This window comes from Sclerotinia sclerotiorum, genomic scaffold (genome assembly GCF_000146945.2).
Source record: "Sclerotinia sclerotiorum 1980 UF-70 scaffold_16 genomic scaffold, whole genome shotgun sequence".
In the NCBI taxonomy this organism is placed as follows: Eukaryota; Fungi; Ascomycota; class Leotiomycetes; order Helotiales; family Sclerotiniaceae; genus Sclerotinia; species Sclerotinia sclerotiorum.
The window spans coordinates 766,529-781,312 of record NW_001820820.1 but is presented as its reverse complement, the minus strand read 5'-3'; the positions used below and the strand labels follow the sequence as shown (position 1 = coordinate 781,312).

At 41.3% G+C, this 14,784-nt stretch overlaps 8 protein-coding genes across 8 annotated transcripts; 4 read left to right on the top strand and 4 right to left on the bottom strand.

The window, feature by feature from the left end:
- Positions 1 to 767: 767 nt before the first annotated feature.
- Positions 768 to 2,142, top strand: SS1G_10834 (conserved hypothetical protein; the record flags this gene model as incomplete). The annotated part of the gene is made up of 4 exons (XM_001588337.1): positions 768 to 789; positions 1,031 to 1,052; positions 1,116 to 1,611; positions 1,660 to 2,142. The coding sequence occupies 4 exons, from the start codon at positions 768 to 770 to the stop codon at positions 2,140 to 2,142; spliced, it is 1,023 nt and encodes a 340-aa protein (XP_001588387.1).
- A 1,203-nt stretch (positions 2,143 to 3,345) lies between these two features.
- SS1G_10833 (hypothetical protein) lies at positions 3,346 to 4,300 on the bottom strand (the record flags this gene model as incomplete). Its single annotated transcript, XM_001588336.1, has 3 exons — positions 3,346 to 3,768; positions 3,825 to 4,115; positions 4,169 to 4,300. 3 exons carry the CDS (start codon positions 4,298 to 4,300, stop codon positions 3,346 to 3,348), a joined length of 846 nt encoding a protein of 281 aa, XP_001588386.1.
- Positions 4,301 to 5,778: 1,478 nt separating this feature from the next.
- On the top strand, positions 5,779 to 6,231 carry SS1G_10832 (predicted protein; the record flags this gene model as incomplete). Its single annotated transcript, XM_001588335.1, has 3 exons — positions 5,779 to 5,844; positions 5,975 to 6,059; positions 6,179 to 6,231. 3 exons carry the CDS (start codon positions 5,779 to 5,781, stop codon positions 6,229 to 6,231), a joined length of 204 nt encoding a protein of 67 aa, XP_001588385.1.
- Positions 6,232 to 7,123: 892 nt separating this feature from the next.
- SS1G_10831 (hypothetical protein) lies at positions 7,124 to 8,021 on the bottom strand (the record flags this gene model as incomplete). The annotated part of the gene is made up of 3 exons (XM_001588334.1): positions 7,124 to 7,405; positions 7,552 to 7,871; positions 8,015 to 8,021. The coding sequence occupies 3 exons, from the start codon at positions 8,019 to 8,021 to the stop codon at positions 7,124 to 7,126; spliced, it is 609 nt and encodes a 202-aa protein (XP_001588384.1).
- A 763-nt stretch (positions 8,022 to 8,784) lies between these two features.
- SS1G_10830 (hypothetical protein) lies at positions 8,785 to 9,932 on the bottom strand (the record flags this gene model as incomplete). The annotated part of the gene is made up of 3 exons (XM_001588333.1): positions 8,785 to 9,117; positions 9,167 to 9,729; positions 9,797 to 9,932. 3 exons carry the CDS (start codon positions 9,930 to 9,932, stop codon positions 8,785 to 8,787), a joined length of 1,032 nt encoding a protein of 343 aa, XP_001588383.1.
- Positions 9,933 to 10,294: 362 nt separating this feature from the next.
- On the top strand, positions 10,295 to 10,690 carry SS1G_10829 (hypothetical protein; the record flags this gene model as incomplete). The annotated part of the gene is made up of 1 exon (XM_001588332.1): positions 10,295 to 10,690. The coding sequence occupies one exon, from the start codon at positions 10,295 to 10,297 to the stop codon at positions 10,688 to 10,690; it is 396 nt and encodes a 131-aa protein (XP_001588382.1).
- Positions 10,691 to 11,353: 663 nt separating this feature from the next.
- Positions 11,354 to 12,554, top strand: SS1G_10828 (hypothetical protein; the record flags this gene model as incomplete). The annotated part of the gene is made up of 4 exons (XM_001588331.1): positions 11,354 to 11,356; positions 11,404 to 11,440; positions 11,538 to 12,119; positions 12,181 to 12,554. 4 exons carry the CDS (start codon positions 11,354 to 11,356, stop codon positions 12,552 to 12,554), a joined length of 996 nt encoding a protein of 331 aa, XP_001588381.1.
- A 1,007-nt stretch (positions 12,555 to 13,561) lies between these two features.
- SS1G_10827 (predicted protein) lies at positions 13,562 to 14,281 on the bottom strand (the record flags this gene model as incomplete). The annotated part of the gene is made up of 2 exons (XM_001588330.1): positions 13,562 to 13,839; positions 14,035 to 14,281. The coding sequence occupies 2 exons, from the start codon at positions 14,279 to 14,281 to the stop codon at positions 13,562 to 13,564; spliced, it is 525 nt and encodes a 174-aa protein (XP_001588380.1).
- Between the last annotated feature and the right edge of the window lie 503 nt (positions 14,282 to 14,784).

The window sequence follows — 14,784 nt, the reverse complement described above, 5'->3', positions numbered from 1 at the left end:
GCTAACAACTGCCTCGAGTCGCAAGAATATATTCTACCACGAAAGCACGTCGGTTTGAGTAGATATGCTTGACACTATACTTCCGAACACACTGACTGCAAGCAATCTAAAATAACAAATGTTGGACGCCAGACTTTGTCAGAAACAGCTTGTGGCAATAGCCTGTGACCCAGTTGGGTAGTTTGTACAAATGTAGGTTTGGCTTGGGAGCCTAGAGATATTCAAACTCACAACTTCAATATTTACTCGGTTGTTCTTCTTCTTCAGCGTGAAAAGAGCTTTTGATGAAGTCAGCTTTGTAATGTTTGAAGTTGTATAATTTAAAACTCTTTTAGAAAATGATCCTTGGGAAGTATCATATCTGAAAGTAAACATCATGACCGTAGTTGTAGCATCAAATTCAAAAAGTTTTAGCTCGTTGCGTGATCACGTGACAGAGTTCATTTTTAATTGGCTCAAGCTTTTATCATGCAAGGCTTACTAATAACACCAGGTCAAATGAACGGCCGATGGTAATTTCTCGGGATATCATTTTGATCTAATCATCTGAATAAAGAAGGCGGTCAATTTTAAATCAAGCTTTAGTAAAAGAGCTCCTAACGTCACTGGCTGTATTGCAGGTGTAACACTTTAGAATTTCTTATATATTTCTTTGCAACCACTCTGTCTGGAAGGTGCTATTGCCAATTCAAACTACTGTGGTTACTTCTTTCCTATTGTATTTCTCTTCATTATTGATCGGTTTAATTGATATATTAGGTGAAGATATGTCTGTAATTCTGTGTACTGGTAAGTAATACTCAAATACCCAATACTCACTCTTTCCTTCATCGGACTGGTATCACAATCTTCAGATGAATTGTTGCTTTTCAAAAGCAATTGGGGTGAACTTGTTTCTTTGCCTCTATACGCATCACTCTTCCTTTTGCTCTATCTCTTCTTCCGACCAAAAATATCATCCATCTCAAAATGGCATATCTACCCGCTTTTGAAAATGGCCAAACTGACACTCTTTGCATTCTTGTTACAGCTGGCTATGACCATACTATCAGGTAAATATTACTCTTGTGCGCGATTCATAATAACACAATTTACTGAAATTCTACCACCATCAGATTTTGGGAAGCCCTCTCTGGTATCTGTTCTCGAACAATTCAACACCCTGATTCTCAAGTCAATCGATTATGCATCTCCCCCGATAAGCGTTTTCTAGCTGCAGCTGGCCACCATACAGTTAAACTCTACGATATTAAGTCAACAAATCCCAACCCACTTCTCACATTTGAAGGACATACAGGAAATATTACAGGAGTCGCTTTTCATTGCGAAGGAAAATGGATGGTGACAAGTTCTGAAGATGGAACCGTTAAGATTTGGGAAACTCGAAGTGGCACTGTTCAACGAAGTTATAGTCATGGCTGTCCAGTCAACGATGTAGTGATTCATCCAAATCAAGGTGAAATCATCAGCTGTGATCGTGGAGGCAGTGTTCGCATTTGGGATCTTGCAGAAAATAATTGCTCTCACCAACTTATTCCAGAGGAGGACGTACCTGTTTCTAGCGTCACCGTTGCAACTGATGGATCAACCTTGTGTGCTGGTACTAATTCTGTAAGTGAATTCCCAAGCACTTTTAGAATTATGCTAACATCTGTGCAGGGCAGCGTTTATGTTTGGCAGCTTCTTCAGTTCCGTGAGAAGACACAACTTATGCCAATTACTCACTTCAAGGCTCATAACCAATACATCACCCGTGTTCTACTATCACCAGATGTCAAGAAGCTCGCAACCTGTAGTGCCGATCATACCGCCAAGATCTGGGAGGTAGACTTTACAGCTCTTGCTCCAAACCCAAATCAGCCACAAACGGAAGCAAGAGCATTCAATCTTGAGTCAACTTTAACTGGTCATCAACGATGGGTTTGGGATTGCGCTTTTAGTGCTGATTCTGCTTACCTTGTTACTGCATGCTCCGATCATTATGCTCGACTTTGGGAATTACATAGTCAATCGGTTATCAGACAATATAATGGTCATCATCGCGGTACATTGATCCAAACATTCCCGTCCATTGCTTCATCTGATCATTCAAATTTAGGACTTGTTTGCGTTGCTTTGAACGATTATTCCGAAGCTCGTTAATTCGCATCTACTTGCTTGCATGGATTTAGGCGTGCCATTTTCAACCGGTTGCGGGAGTTCTAGGATTTATTATAATCATTGCATTTTCGTGGGGTTATATTGGGTTCGTTGGTACTAACTTTTAGTTAATCTATTGCTGGTAATTTCTATGCATGGCTTTGGCGTATGTATGTATGTATGAACTTTTAGTTCACATGGCGTTGATTCATACCCTTGGATGACTTGCTGAAGTTGATAAGTCAGATTCAAGAGGGAAAATATTAAAGTTTATGAAGATTTGCAAATAAACGTGAAAGTGGGAAGAAAATAATGATATGAGATTGATATTAATATAGAGACTGAAGCCGTATGGCAAGAAACCTATATTACTATTCGTTGATCCATCCATCCATTACTACCAACTCTCTTGCCTCACAGCAAGTTATTATCAACGATATGAACATAATTTCAAGACCTACTGTAAAGCCAGAATATTTATTCGACTAAATAGATTAAGTTTATATCTGTGATTCATATTAAATAAATAGGTAATATTAAATAAGTTTATTGTATTATTATATTACTATATTGTTATATTTTCATAAAGATATACAAACATGTATATATATATACAAGGAAATCTGTGAGGAGATTTGTAACTCGTGGATGCGAATATAATATAGTATTATACCTAATGAATGATTGATGATTGATGATTATTGATTATTGATCTTATTTTGTTTTGTTAAGAGATTTAAGGGTATGGATGTGCTTAAGCTAGGTAGGGTTGAGAGAAACTTTAAGAGATAGTTTGGGAGGAAAAGAAAACAATATAGAAAGGAGGAAGGAAAAGGAAAAGGAGAACGGGGACATGAGCATATGGTAAATGAGAATATAGGAAATTTCAGATGTTAAGTAGGAATTAAAAGACAAAAACCAAAGTGAAAGTAAATAGATCATTGGGTATTTCCTATCCTATCCTATCATATCCTCCTATCCATCCATCCATTCATCCATCATATCCATGCATTATATCATATCATATCATACCATATTTATGCATCCTATCCATCCATTAAACTCCCATCCCATAACTATAAACGCCGAGTAAATACATCCCCTACATAAATCCATCCATCAATGCACGCAAACACGCATGCAATCCCCACGCTCAAGAAGCAGCACAAGCCAAAACTTTTACTACAGAATCCAAGTTTTCACCCCCTAGATTCTAGTAAACCTCGTGACGTTACTCGCAACACTATAAACGCTACTCCTAGGAGCCGGAGGCGGTCTCAAATGCGCAGGATGCATAGCTGTGGGTGGTCTTTCCACACCGGGAACAATAGGTGAAGATCTGTCGTTTGCTGGGGGAGTTTGATGATCGTAGCTGTGTCCCTCTTCTAAATCAGGATGGAAAGGTTTAGGTTCTGAAATAACGGGTTTGGAAATGAGGGAACTGCGGAGAGGGAGACGGAATGGGAAACGTGATTTACGACGTTCGGCGGGATTGCTGTAGTAGGAGGGAAGATCTTGGTTGAGGGAGGCGGGGAGGGAAAGGCGTTTTTCGTAGGGGTTTGGGGGAGTGGTGGCGCCGTGACTGCGGATTTGACGGGCGGTTTTGTCTTTGGTTGTGAAGACTAGGGACTAGGATTATCATTAGTAAGTTATATAAAAGAGAGTAGGGGGGGAAGAAAACTTACAGCAATACAGTTAATGGCCCCCAAAATAGCCGAAAGACACCCAGAAGAGATAACTACACGCCACATAGGTAAACCTAAGTTTTGAACAGATGTAGCGTTCTTATTCAAGTTTCCAAGGATGTTAAAACCTAGGGCTAACATGGAAAGACCGAGAAAAAGAAAGCCATTGTGGGGACAGAGAAGGGGCCAGAAGGTTTCAAAGTATTTTTTGAAGAGTGACAGTTCGGAGACAATGAGGAAGATACCGATGCTGCTGGTTATGAAATGAGAGACGCCGTCGAAGAAGTAGAACTAGATGAGATATTAGTAAGGTTTTGATGTAATAAGGGGGAAGAGGAACTTACATTAGAGGTTTTGACGGTCATGACGAGCATAATCCAGCTGGCTGCGATAACATCGAGGAGTGCTATTATATTCATGACGCGAATGGCGTTAAGGATAAGAAAGCCTCGACCTGCTTGCTTGATATTTAACATGATGATTGTCTTATGTTAAAGAACGAATGTGTATAAGTTCCGAGTCTATAAGTGTGTTAGCCAAGGGTCTTGAGTAGTATCCAAGATGATAGAAAGAAAGAACTTACAGTTGGAGCAAGGAAGTGTGATATTAAACTGCCTGCAGTTGATAAAAGAGTTTCGAAATACTTTCAAAGTATGTAATAGTAAGTTTGTAACTTAGTAAGATTGTATAGTTGTAGTTGTAGTTGTTTGTAGAATTTTAAGAAAGATCGTGAAGAAGGTATAGTAATTTTGAAGGGAAAAAGTAAGAAACAGATTCACAATCTCAAACGGGAGGAAGGAAATATATTAAATAAAATAATTGTTCGTTATTGAGATCAAGACTTCATTATTTGAATAACCCAACAATAGAAGGAAGATATTTTTGAAAAGTCTATTGTCTTTTCATCGACAGTAGATAGAAAGATAAAAAGTGAATGTCTATGAAGATTGAAAGAAGTACACCCAAAATCCTTTGATGCAACTTGACGCCTACAAAACCTTGGTATTGTGGGGTGAATGGAATCTTTATTATTCCATTATTTCTAAAAGTTTAAAGGAAATCCAATAACATCTAGATTACCTATTGATTCTTCGACCACAAAGCACAACCTATAGAAGCCCTTCAGAGAAGGTCCAGAAGCGACAGAAATGAATGGATGAAATATTCAAGTCCCACCATTAAAACTCGGTTTGCTTCAAGGAGAACTTCTCCCAGGCGCGAAAGAGACGAAAAGACGCGCTTGACATCGATCATTGTGGTGCTAAATGACTTGACATCCAATAGAATAAAAAAGCATTGCATGAATTGAAAGCCAAGTCAAATTGAAGTTTGGGATAGGGCTGTTTTGAGATATAAATGTAAAGTTCGAATTATTGGATGAAAATGCTTTGGGTAACCATGTTTCATCATTTGGATTGTGCGGAGTGACAAAAGAAGAACACAAAGAGATTGATGGCCAATTGTTGAGGTTCGTTGAGAAGTACTGTGTTCTTTTTATAACTATATTCGAAAATAGATATAGAAATAATAATAGAAATGAACTTTGTTGTTTTCCTTTGATCTCCATAGGTAGAGAGGCTATCTACAATTTCTGATGTTCTTCAAAAGAAGTCTTCCAAAACTCCAAACACCCATCCCCCAATCATTTCCCATAAATCTGTAAATCTTAACCATATCACCCAAATCCACCAATCAAATCTCTCCCATCCTTTAAGCGAAAACAATCAGATCCTCCGTGTGTATCAATCCAGAACTTTCTTGCATTCATAGGTACCGTACCCGTACAATTCTCTCAGCCTCACCCATCCATCCATTTTATTTTTCTCCATCTGACAACCTCATTCTCCTTCCAAAAGGCCACGCAGGCGCACAAAACACTCCATCCTATCTATCGCGGGCACCCCATCTCTACACAAAACTAAAACGTGCATATTACACTTACCTTTTATTCAAAATGGCCCGAGGAAATCAAAGAGAAAAGTCCCGTGAGGCGAATGCTAAGAAACAAGCTCAACTTGCTGTATGTTCTCTCTCATTTCCTAAGTCGTCTTACCTATCTTCAAATTCCCCTCGAAAAATCATCTCTTAAGAACCGCACAAATCTCCTCCGCCTATCTATCCACAAGCACTCACTAACCTCGCCTTTACAGAAAGCCGGAAGCGGTATGTCGAAATCGCAAATGCAAGCCGAGAAAGATAAGACTCGAGTTCTATTAATGGAGAAGCAAAAGAAAGGTAGCCAGCTCCTCTTTCCTTTCTTTGCTTTCCTCGTCTCAACATCCATCCATATCTATCCATATCCATATCTACATCTGAATACCCATACATAACATAACTAACACCCAACCCCCCAGCCGACGAAAGAAAAGCAGCCGAAGCCCTCGCCGCCGCACAAGGAAAGAAATAGATATTCGCTACTCAATAACAATATCTAATCTTAACCATATCTCCATCTTCATCTTCACCCTCACCCACACCGACCCATCCACAACCCACAGATGGAGAAAATCGACCAAAAACCAAGAATCAAAGACACAACCCAGAGAAAGCAAGGAGTTTAATTACAGGAAGGGACGAGGAGAATTTCCAGGAAATTTTCGGGCCGATTTCGACTGATATCGATACATTTCATTTAATACTTTTTACATTTGGGACCCTCAAGGTGTTGAGCGTGGAGCAATTCGGTCTTTCTATTCTAGAATGCGTGAGGTTTTTCGTGCATGCATGTGCTGGCTGCGTCATTCGTTGTTGCGTTGTGTGGGTGATATTTATATGGGTAGGTATGCTTTAATAAACTCTTTTGAAATTGCTGTGGTGATGGTTTTTTGAGTGCGATGAAAGATAGATGATTTGTGGGAATGTGGATGCTGCGAATTGGTTCACTCTAGATGGCATATCTGAATTTTTGAACTAGACAAGATTCGCTGCTCTAAAAGCTATGGCAGACTTAAATTGATAGATTCAAATGAGCCGTTATGGCCACTTCCTATACATGAGAATCACCACCTTTATTTCCTGTAGGATCTTTCATTTCTGCTTCGCTTGCACTGACGCTCAACCCTGAATTGGACCGCGTGAATCTTGTGATTTGTAGGTTGATACTCTATGAACAATTTTGTCTATGCATAACTCTTTTCTATGTCCACCAAATCTGATGTATAGGCCCACTGCAATCTATGTATGAACTTGATAGCTTTAGGCGCTCCAAAGAATTCCCTGATAGCAATCATTACTGCCATGCTCGAACAATCCGACATCAGCCTTCTACCCTGTACCATCTACAGCAGAATCCAAGCCCTCTAAGCCTCCGTTCCAAAAATATACTCCTCCAACTCCCTATACGCAACCTCCAAATCATCATTCACAATGATCTTATCATGCACACCCTCCGTCTTCGAGTACTCCAATTCGAGCTTTGCCTGTGCCAAACGTTTCTGAATCGATTCTTCCTTCTCTGTTCCTCTTCCCCTGAGTCTCTTCTCCAATACTTCGTATGCAGTCATATCTGCTGTGGAAGGAGGAGATATAAATATATATCTAGCGGGGAATGGAGGGTTGAGGGAATGAATTTGTTTAACTCCCTATATTCAGTTAGTATTATCCCTTATCCCTTCATCAGAATCTGAACTTCAAGCACGCAAGCACTCAACGAGTAGTAAATATCACCCCCTTCCCCCTCAAACTCCCATTCCAACCAACAAAAGAAAAAGAAAAAATAACCACAAACCTCCATCTCAATATCCAACACAACAATCTTCCCCTCCCCCCTCTTCTCCTCAATCATCTTCCTACTGGTGCCATACCTATTCCCACCAAACATAGCATGTTCAACAAAATCGCCCTTCGCAATCATCGCCTCGAATTCCTCCATCGGCACAAAATAATAATCGACATCGCGTTTTTCTCCCGGACGCGGCGCTCGCGTCGTGTGCGAAATGGAGGTTGTGAAGAGATCGGGATGGTTGGCTAGGAGTCGCGAATAGAGTGTTCCTTTGCCGACGCCAGAGGGACCGCTGATGATGATGGGGTTGGTGGTTGGGGGTGTTGCTGGTGGGTTTTGTTAGGGTCGGGTTCTTTTGTTTTTCCTCTTTTCCTTCTTCTTCACATTCTCTAACTCTCGGTCCTCGATCCTCACTTCCCCCTTCTCAAAAATTCCAAATCCCAAAATTCAACAAAAGAAACCAACCTACGAGACATAACTGCAAATTTAAAAACCACACCCGTACTAGCCTTGCGCAAACAATTCCTAGGTAAAGAAAAAGAAGAAACGAATGTAGAATTTCGTAGTGTACGATGTTTAGTAGACGAAAGTCGCAGGAATTGCGGTTGTAGAAAACACATATGTATATGTACCTAGGTAGAAAAAGATGGTGGAAGGGAAATTATCGTGACGCTTGAGTGGTTGGTGCGTGCTTGCTGGTCGTGCGATAAAGCTGGGGAAACCCCTTATCATTGTTAGCGCTTGGGGGGTTTTTTAGGCCTTTCATATAAAGCCCGCTCTGGTGCGGACCACTGAACTGGGCCTTGAAGCCAGACCTGATATGGGTAAAAGACCGGTCTTGTTGGGCTAAAGCATTAGTCCAATCTACCTAATCAATCTCAAAAATGATGAGAACTAGACGATGAGATGAAGGATCATCCCCTAGTCCTTATAGATTAGATCACAATATATCAATGGCCCTAAGAATCAAAAGAAGATTGAATTATTTACTATTTAAATGCATTCTCTGGATATTAAAGAAAAACGGCTAATTAAGCAAAGGAGAAATGTAGAGATGTTCAGGTTAGAAAAGCCCAGCTCTACGAAAGCAGTCCATTAAAATCTCCCCTAACCTGCCTTCAAGAAAATGTCGCTTTTGGCAAATACTATCTCGCCATCATAAACACAACCAATCATCCAAACCCAATCTCAACCTCAATATCATCACCAACTGACCATCATTCATACCTGACCACTTCCTTAATAGCCGTTCATGGTCATTCTCTGGGAATTTCTGCTCAATTCTCTATCAGCTGCTGGACTGATAGGTCTGCTCCCAGCATGTCCTGCAGCACTGCTCTCCTTGAGAGCCAACAACTGCTTAGCACGGAAGGTTTCGTAATGGATTTGAGATGTGGTTTCGATAAGATCTTGGAGATGGGTTCTGGTAAGGAAGTTTCGTAGGTAGACAAATTCGCAGTGATTTTCGTCCTCAACATTGATAACACCCCATCTGTTTTGACGTCCTCGAACTTGTTTGCCTCCAACAATAATATCCTTCTCGGATCCAACGACGGCAAATGGAATGATGTCCTGATATTGTTAGCTTGCTTAAATGAGATCTAAATGTCGTGAAATTTACCTTGATTTGTGCGTTCAACGCTTTCTCTTCCTCATCAAACTCATCATTCTCGTATGGGAACATCTTCAAGTTGTGGAAAGCGAACTCTTCCTTTATACGCTCCTTGAAAGCAGCACGCTCCTCCAAAGTCAAAGAATCTGACTTGGCAATAACTGGTACGACATTGACAACATCTGAAAGCTTCTTCAAGACCACAATATCAATTGGCTTCAAGGCGTGGCCAGAAGGTTGAATGAAGAACAAACAACAGTGAATACGTGTATCTTGAATATATCTTTCTCTTTGAGCTGTAAGTTCCTTTCGGAGGTATGCAGAGTGTTGGTCCTTAATGTACTTGACGATTGGATCCCAGCATCGATCGTTGTTTACTTGATCTCCATAACCTGGGGTATCGACGATATTAAGTCGCAGCTTTACGCCATTCTCCTCGATGATGTGGGAAACGGTTTGAATTTCGGTAGTAGATCGTACTGCCTCATCGGGGGTGAGTCTTCCCTTGGAATCGATCAAATGTGAGGCGAAGATGGTGTTGATGAGGGTGGATTTTCCGAGACCGGTTTGTCCTACGAGTAAATCTATTAGAAAAAGCCCTCAAAACAACTCATCAACAAAATCCTAAAGCGAACTCACCGACGCAGATGACGTTGAACTGGAAACCGCGTTTCAAGAGCTTGCGCTCAATTTGTGAGGTGATACTATCGAAACCAACATGGCTTTTTGGGAAAACGGAAGGTTGAGGAGCGTGTCTATCAGTTATTGTCGACATTTTGGAAAGAGTGTATTGATTTGAGTCTTTATAAACGAGGGTAGTATCTTTGAATTGAAAAGAAACAAGAGACGAAGGGATTTCTTCAAAAGTAATATGCAATCAAAAGCGGTTGATCATGAACAAAGGTTAGGGAAAGAGGTCAGTCTCCAGATTATTTTGGCGATATGGCATGGACTTCAGGGGAAACTAATTGGGCAATTATAAGCTAATCTTAAAATGCGCTAGCTTATCTGCATGTGGAAAGTAAACTAAAGTAAAGCATCCGAGCCAAAAGATTCAAGATTTTAATAGATTAGTGTCGACAGCGAGGTTGAGTACCGATAATACCACTTTAATAATTCGTGGGCATCTCAATCATAATGGCGTCTGTTCATACTACTACCTCGTCGATACTTTCGTCATTTCTTCCACGATTAGCACCTACAACAGCCACTTTCGCAACGAGATCAACCACTTTATATTCACGGCAATTATCCCACCCATTACTCCCAGTACTCACCATCCCATCCGCGATACACCTCAACATCCCTGGATTTTTGGAAGGATTATGGGAGGGAATATTGAAGGCCGTGCCCAAGAAGAAGACTTCACATATGAAGAAGAGACATAGGCAAATGGCAGGCAAAGGATTACAAGATGTTACAAACTTGAATAGATGTTCTGCTTGTGGTCACATTAAGAGAGCACATTTATTATGTCCTTATTGTGTTGCTGGTAAGGAATTTTTAGACGGTATAGCACAGGGGCCTGGTTAACGGTGACATAGAAATCAAGACTTTATTCAAGACTAATGCACATGAGGAGAGATTTGCCGAAAAGCAAGCCAGAGCAGATGAGATTGCTGAACAGAAAATAAGGATAGAAGCAGGAAAAGTAAGGGCTGCAGAGGAGCAGGTAAAGAAAGAAGCTGAATTGGCGGAGCTGGAAACCAAGCGGGCAGAGAAGAAGGCTGCTAAGGATGCTGCGAGAAAGATATATGAGGAGAAGAATCCTAAGCAAGTTATCGGCCAGAGGAGAATTGATTAACTGAAGATAAGTGGTGGGGAGAGGAGGGCGGAATAGGATTTTTGAGCGGCTGCTTGTGGTGTTCTAGAAGATGGCGACGATCATGTATGGCATCTGTAAAGGGTTTTGATATTGGGAAGAGATCCTGATTGTGAGGTATATTTCCTCAGAAGTGGTAGGAATGATAGAACTGTACAATCAAAATAACAATATTTCTACCACATTATCAATTATTCTAAATCCTATTCTAAATATTACGTGAAATGTGTTTGTTGAAGCTCACTTCACATGTGAGATAACATTTTCTTCAACCCCGCCAAAGCTTCCATAGCTTCAGCTTCGTTTACATCATCCACCAAACACAATTCTTCTCCAACAATCATATACCTAGATTTTCAAATGAACCGGTGACAATGGTATGTGAGCCCTAAAATACCTCCATCTTTACTCTAACAATGTAAAGTCTAAACAATACTTGACGACGCACACGATCGATAATGGTAAGTCCATCCAAATACCCCTCCAATCGCACCTCCACATCAACCATCCCTTACCACATCCCCCTCAACTCTAGCACTATCCTAACACAACCACCAGCCCACAAAACCGACATCTTCTCTCTCGCCGTCACGCCCACCTCCATCCTCTCCGCCTCGGGCACATCAACCCTCAAAATCCACAGCACGCTCACCACACCCCCCTCCCTCACTCAATCACTACCCGCGCATAAACTCGGCTGCCACCACATCTGCACCTCGCGATCTGGAACCGTCGCTGCATCCGCCGGATTCGATGGTACAGTGAGTATTTGGACCAATAGCGAGTCTAAGAGCGAAAACGCCGCGGAAGAATGGTCGCATCATGGTTATGTTCTCGATGGTAATAAACCAGGGGAGATATGGGCGCTGGCTTTAAGTGCAGATGGACAATTTCTTGCGGGCACAAATGTAGATGGGAAGATTGGGGTGTGGGATTTATTACAGGTGGGTGAAGAGGGGAAAGGAGAGAATGCGGGAAAGAAAAGTGTAGGCAAGAAAATTCGCGAGTATGAGACTAAGGGGAGTTTTGGGTTATGTGTGGATATTAGTGCGGATGGAAGGTTTACGGCTAGTGGGCATGAGAATGGGGGTGTTTATGTTTTTAATAATGATACCGGGAGGATGGTACATAGTTTACCTGGTGAGTTCTTTCAGGAGATGGAGCAGCCAGCAGAAGTAGGAGATAGGACTAACACAACCAGGTCTCGTCCAACCAATCCGCACCATTGCCTTCTCACCCCTATCTACGTATCTCGCAGCCGCTGGAGACTCCGCAACTATAGCCCTCTACTCCGTTGCCCATGGCGAACAAGTCGCTAACATGACCGGCCACACTGCATGGATTTTCAGCATAGACTGGAGTTTTACAGGTGAGTACCTGGCTAGCGGTGCATGGGATGGTAAAGTAAAGGTATGGAGTGTAGAGGGTAGAAATTGTGTAGCTACGCACAGTGAGACGGATAAAGCGCTTTGGGCCGTGAAATGGTTGCCAAAAGTACAGGGCAGGAGCGAGGCGTTTGTTACAGGGGGAGCAAATGGAAGTTTGAGTTTCTATAGGGAAGCTACTGGTGGTTGAATGATGGTATTATGATAGTAAATGTCCTGTGGATGAATGAAAGAAGCTTTGCTTCGACTGCTGATTAAAGAGCATGGGGACGGGGGACAAATCTCTAATAGTATGCATACATCATCAAGGACATGCTACTTAGTATTTAAGACATAAACAAAAGTTCTAATAGATGGCTATCTATTTGGCTACAAGTAGAGGCAGCTACATCCTACATACTAGTATTATATAGCTAGTAAAATCACAAAAATTAAAATCAAACAAAGATCCTGCAAGTTACGGATCATCTCTCTATTATTATCTAAGGATGTACACCTCCAAGGCAAAGCAAAACAATGAAATAATGACAAAATATCACCCTCAAATCATCTAAGAATGAAATGAAGAGTACCATCTACTCTTCATTCCTCACTCCTCACTCACTCCTCACTCTCCATAGGTATTCAAATATCCCTTCTACAACATTCTTCCTTTCCTGACCTACTAACCTTCCTCATAAGGCTATCTATCTATTGACTCAACCAACCGCCAGTTCAACACCATATTAATATAACTTACAGGTATTTCCTCCTACTTCCCCTTCTCAAATATAATTAATTCATCTTGAACGAATGTAGGTGTATGAAGGGTATAGATTATGATATAGTAGGTATCCTTAGACACCTATCTATCTTGAATTACAAAATATCTACTTGCTTCAGTTAGAATCTTCGCAACACTGTAGATGTACAGAAAGAATATTTGATAGTTTTGAGAAAACTTAATATGTAAAGCACGATTTAGATTAGATTAGATTTTTCGATTATGCTCATCTTAAACTTCGCTCGTCTGTCTAATAAAGTGCAGAAAAAAACTATCCTGGTATCTCTGTGATGTAATATGCACAAATTTATCTTTATCTTCATCTTCATCTGATCTAGAAATCTGCATTTCCTCCTCACTCACCTCAGTTCTCAGCTTCCGCACCCACATCTCTAAATTTCCCTTTCCATCCTCAGATCAGAAAACTACTCCTTCTAGAACAAAAAAGCACCAACTAATCCAACGACACCTAAAAATCCAGGAACAGCTAAAGCTCCAGCAGCATTTCCAGCAGCGGTGACAGTTGCAGCAGCAGCACTTCCTGTTGCACTAGCTGTCGATCCACTCGTACCAGTTGCACTTCCGCTACTAGTAGTTTTTGCTCCGCTTCCACTTGCGGTTGCGGTAGCTGAGCTGGATGCTGTTGTTTTGCCAGTAGCTGTGGCTGAGGCGGAGGAGGAGGAGGAGGAGGAAGATGATGATGATGTAATTGCTGTTGTTTAGTTAGCATTGTACTTCTTTTATTTCCTCAGTTATTTCCTATCTAATATCTCCCAAGCACCAAGTCCACAGCACGCATAATTTCTTCAACATATCCCACTACTCCTCCCTCCCTTATATCTCTCTCTAATCCCCTCCAAACCTACACCCCCAAAAAACGTCCCCCTAACCAAAAAGAAAAACTCACTAATTGTAACCCCCGCTTTCTCAAGACAAGTACTCTTATAAGAGCTCACAGCCTCCTCATAAGTTTCCTTTACACATTTCTCTGTAATATTTCCCACAACCGCATTTTCCAACGTTCCGCAAAGAGCTTTCAAATCAGAGGGTGTAGCTTGTTCATTGACGGCCGCGAGGAGACAAGCGGGTGGAGTGGCTGATACCGAGAGAGCGAGAAGGGAAAGTGTAAGGGTGATGAGAGTTGGAGTTTGCATTTTTGCGACTGCCGTGAGTGAGTAAGGTTTGTAAGATTAGGTTTTTGATATGAGTGGAATGAATGTGCTGTAAGGATTGAATCGAAGAATATGAATCGGGAATGAGGGTTAGAAAGTAGGTAATGAGAGGAAAAGAAACCGATATGGGTAAGTTAAAGAACGTCTGTATTGATTGTGTAGTAAAGAGAGGACAGCGGCAATACGCAAAAAAATGAAGAATCTGCTCTGAAAGAAGTAGAAGGTACGAAGTTACAAAAAGATTATTTGAAACACTACAATACCTTCGTGAAAGAAATGAATAAAGGTCGCCAGAGATCCTCCTGTTGTGATTGAACGTGCTAAATGGGGAATGGCGGGGCTTGGCCTGCTTGGCGGGGGATGATTCCCAGGGATTTTGGGGGAGTTGTACACGCTAATTTTAAAGTTTGGGTTTTATTACAGTTAGTGTCAGGTAGGTTAGTGTCAGGTACCGGAAAATTGGTGTTGGAATGATCATTATTCGG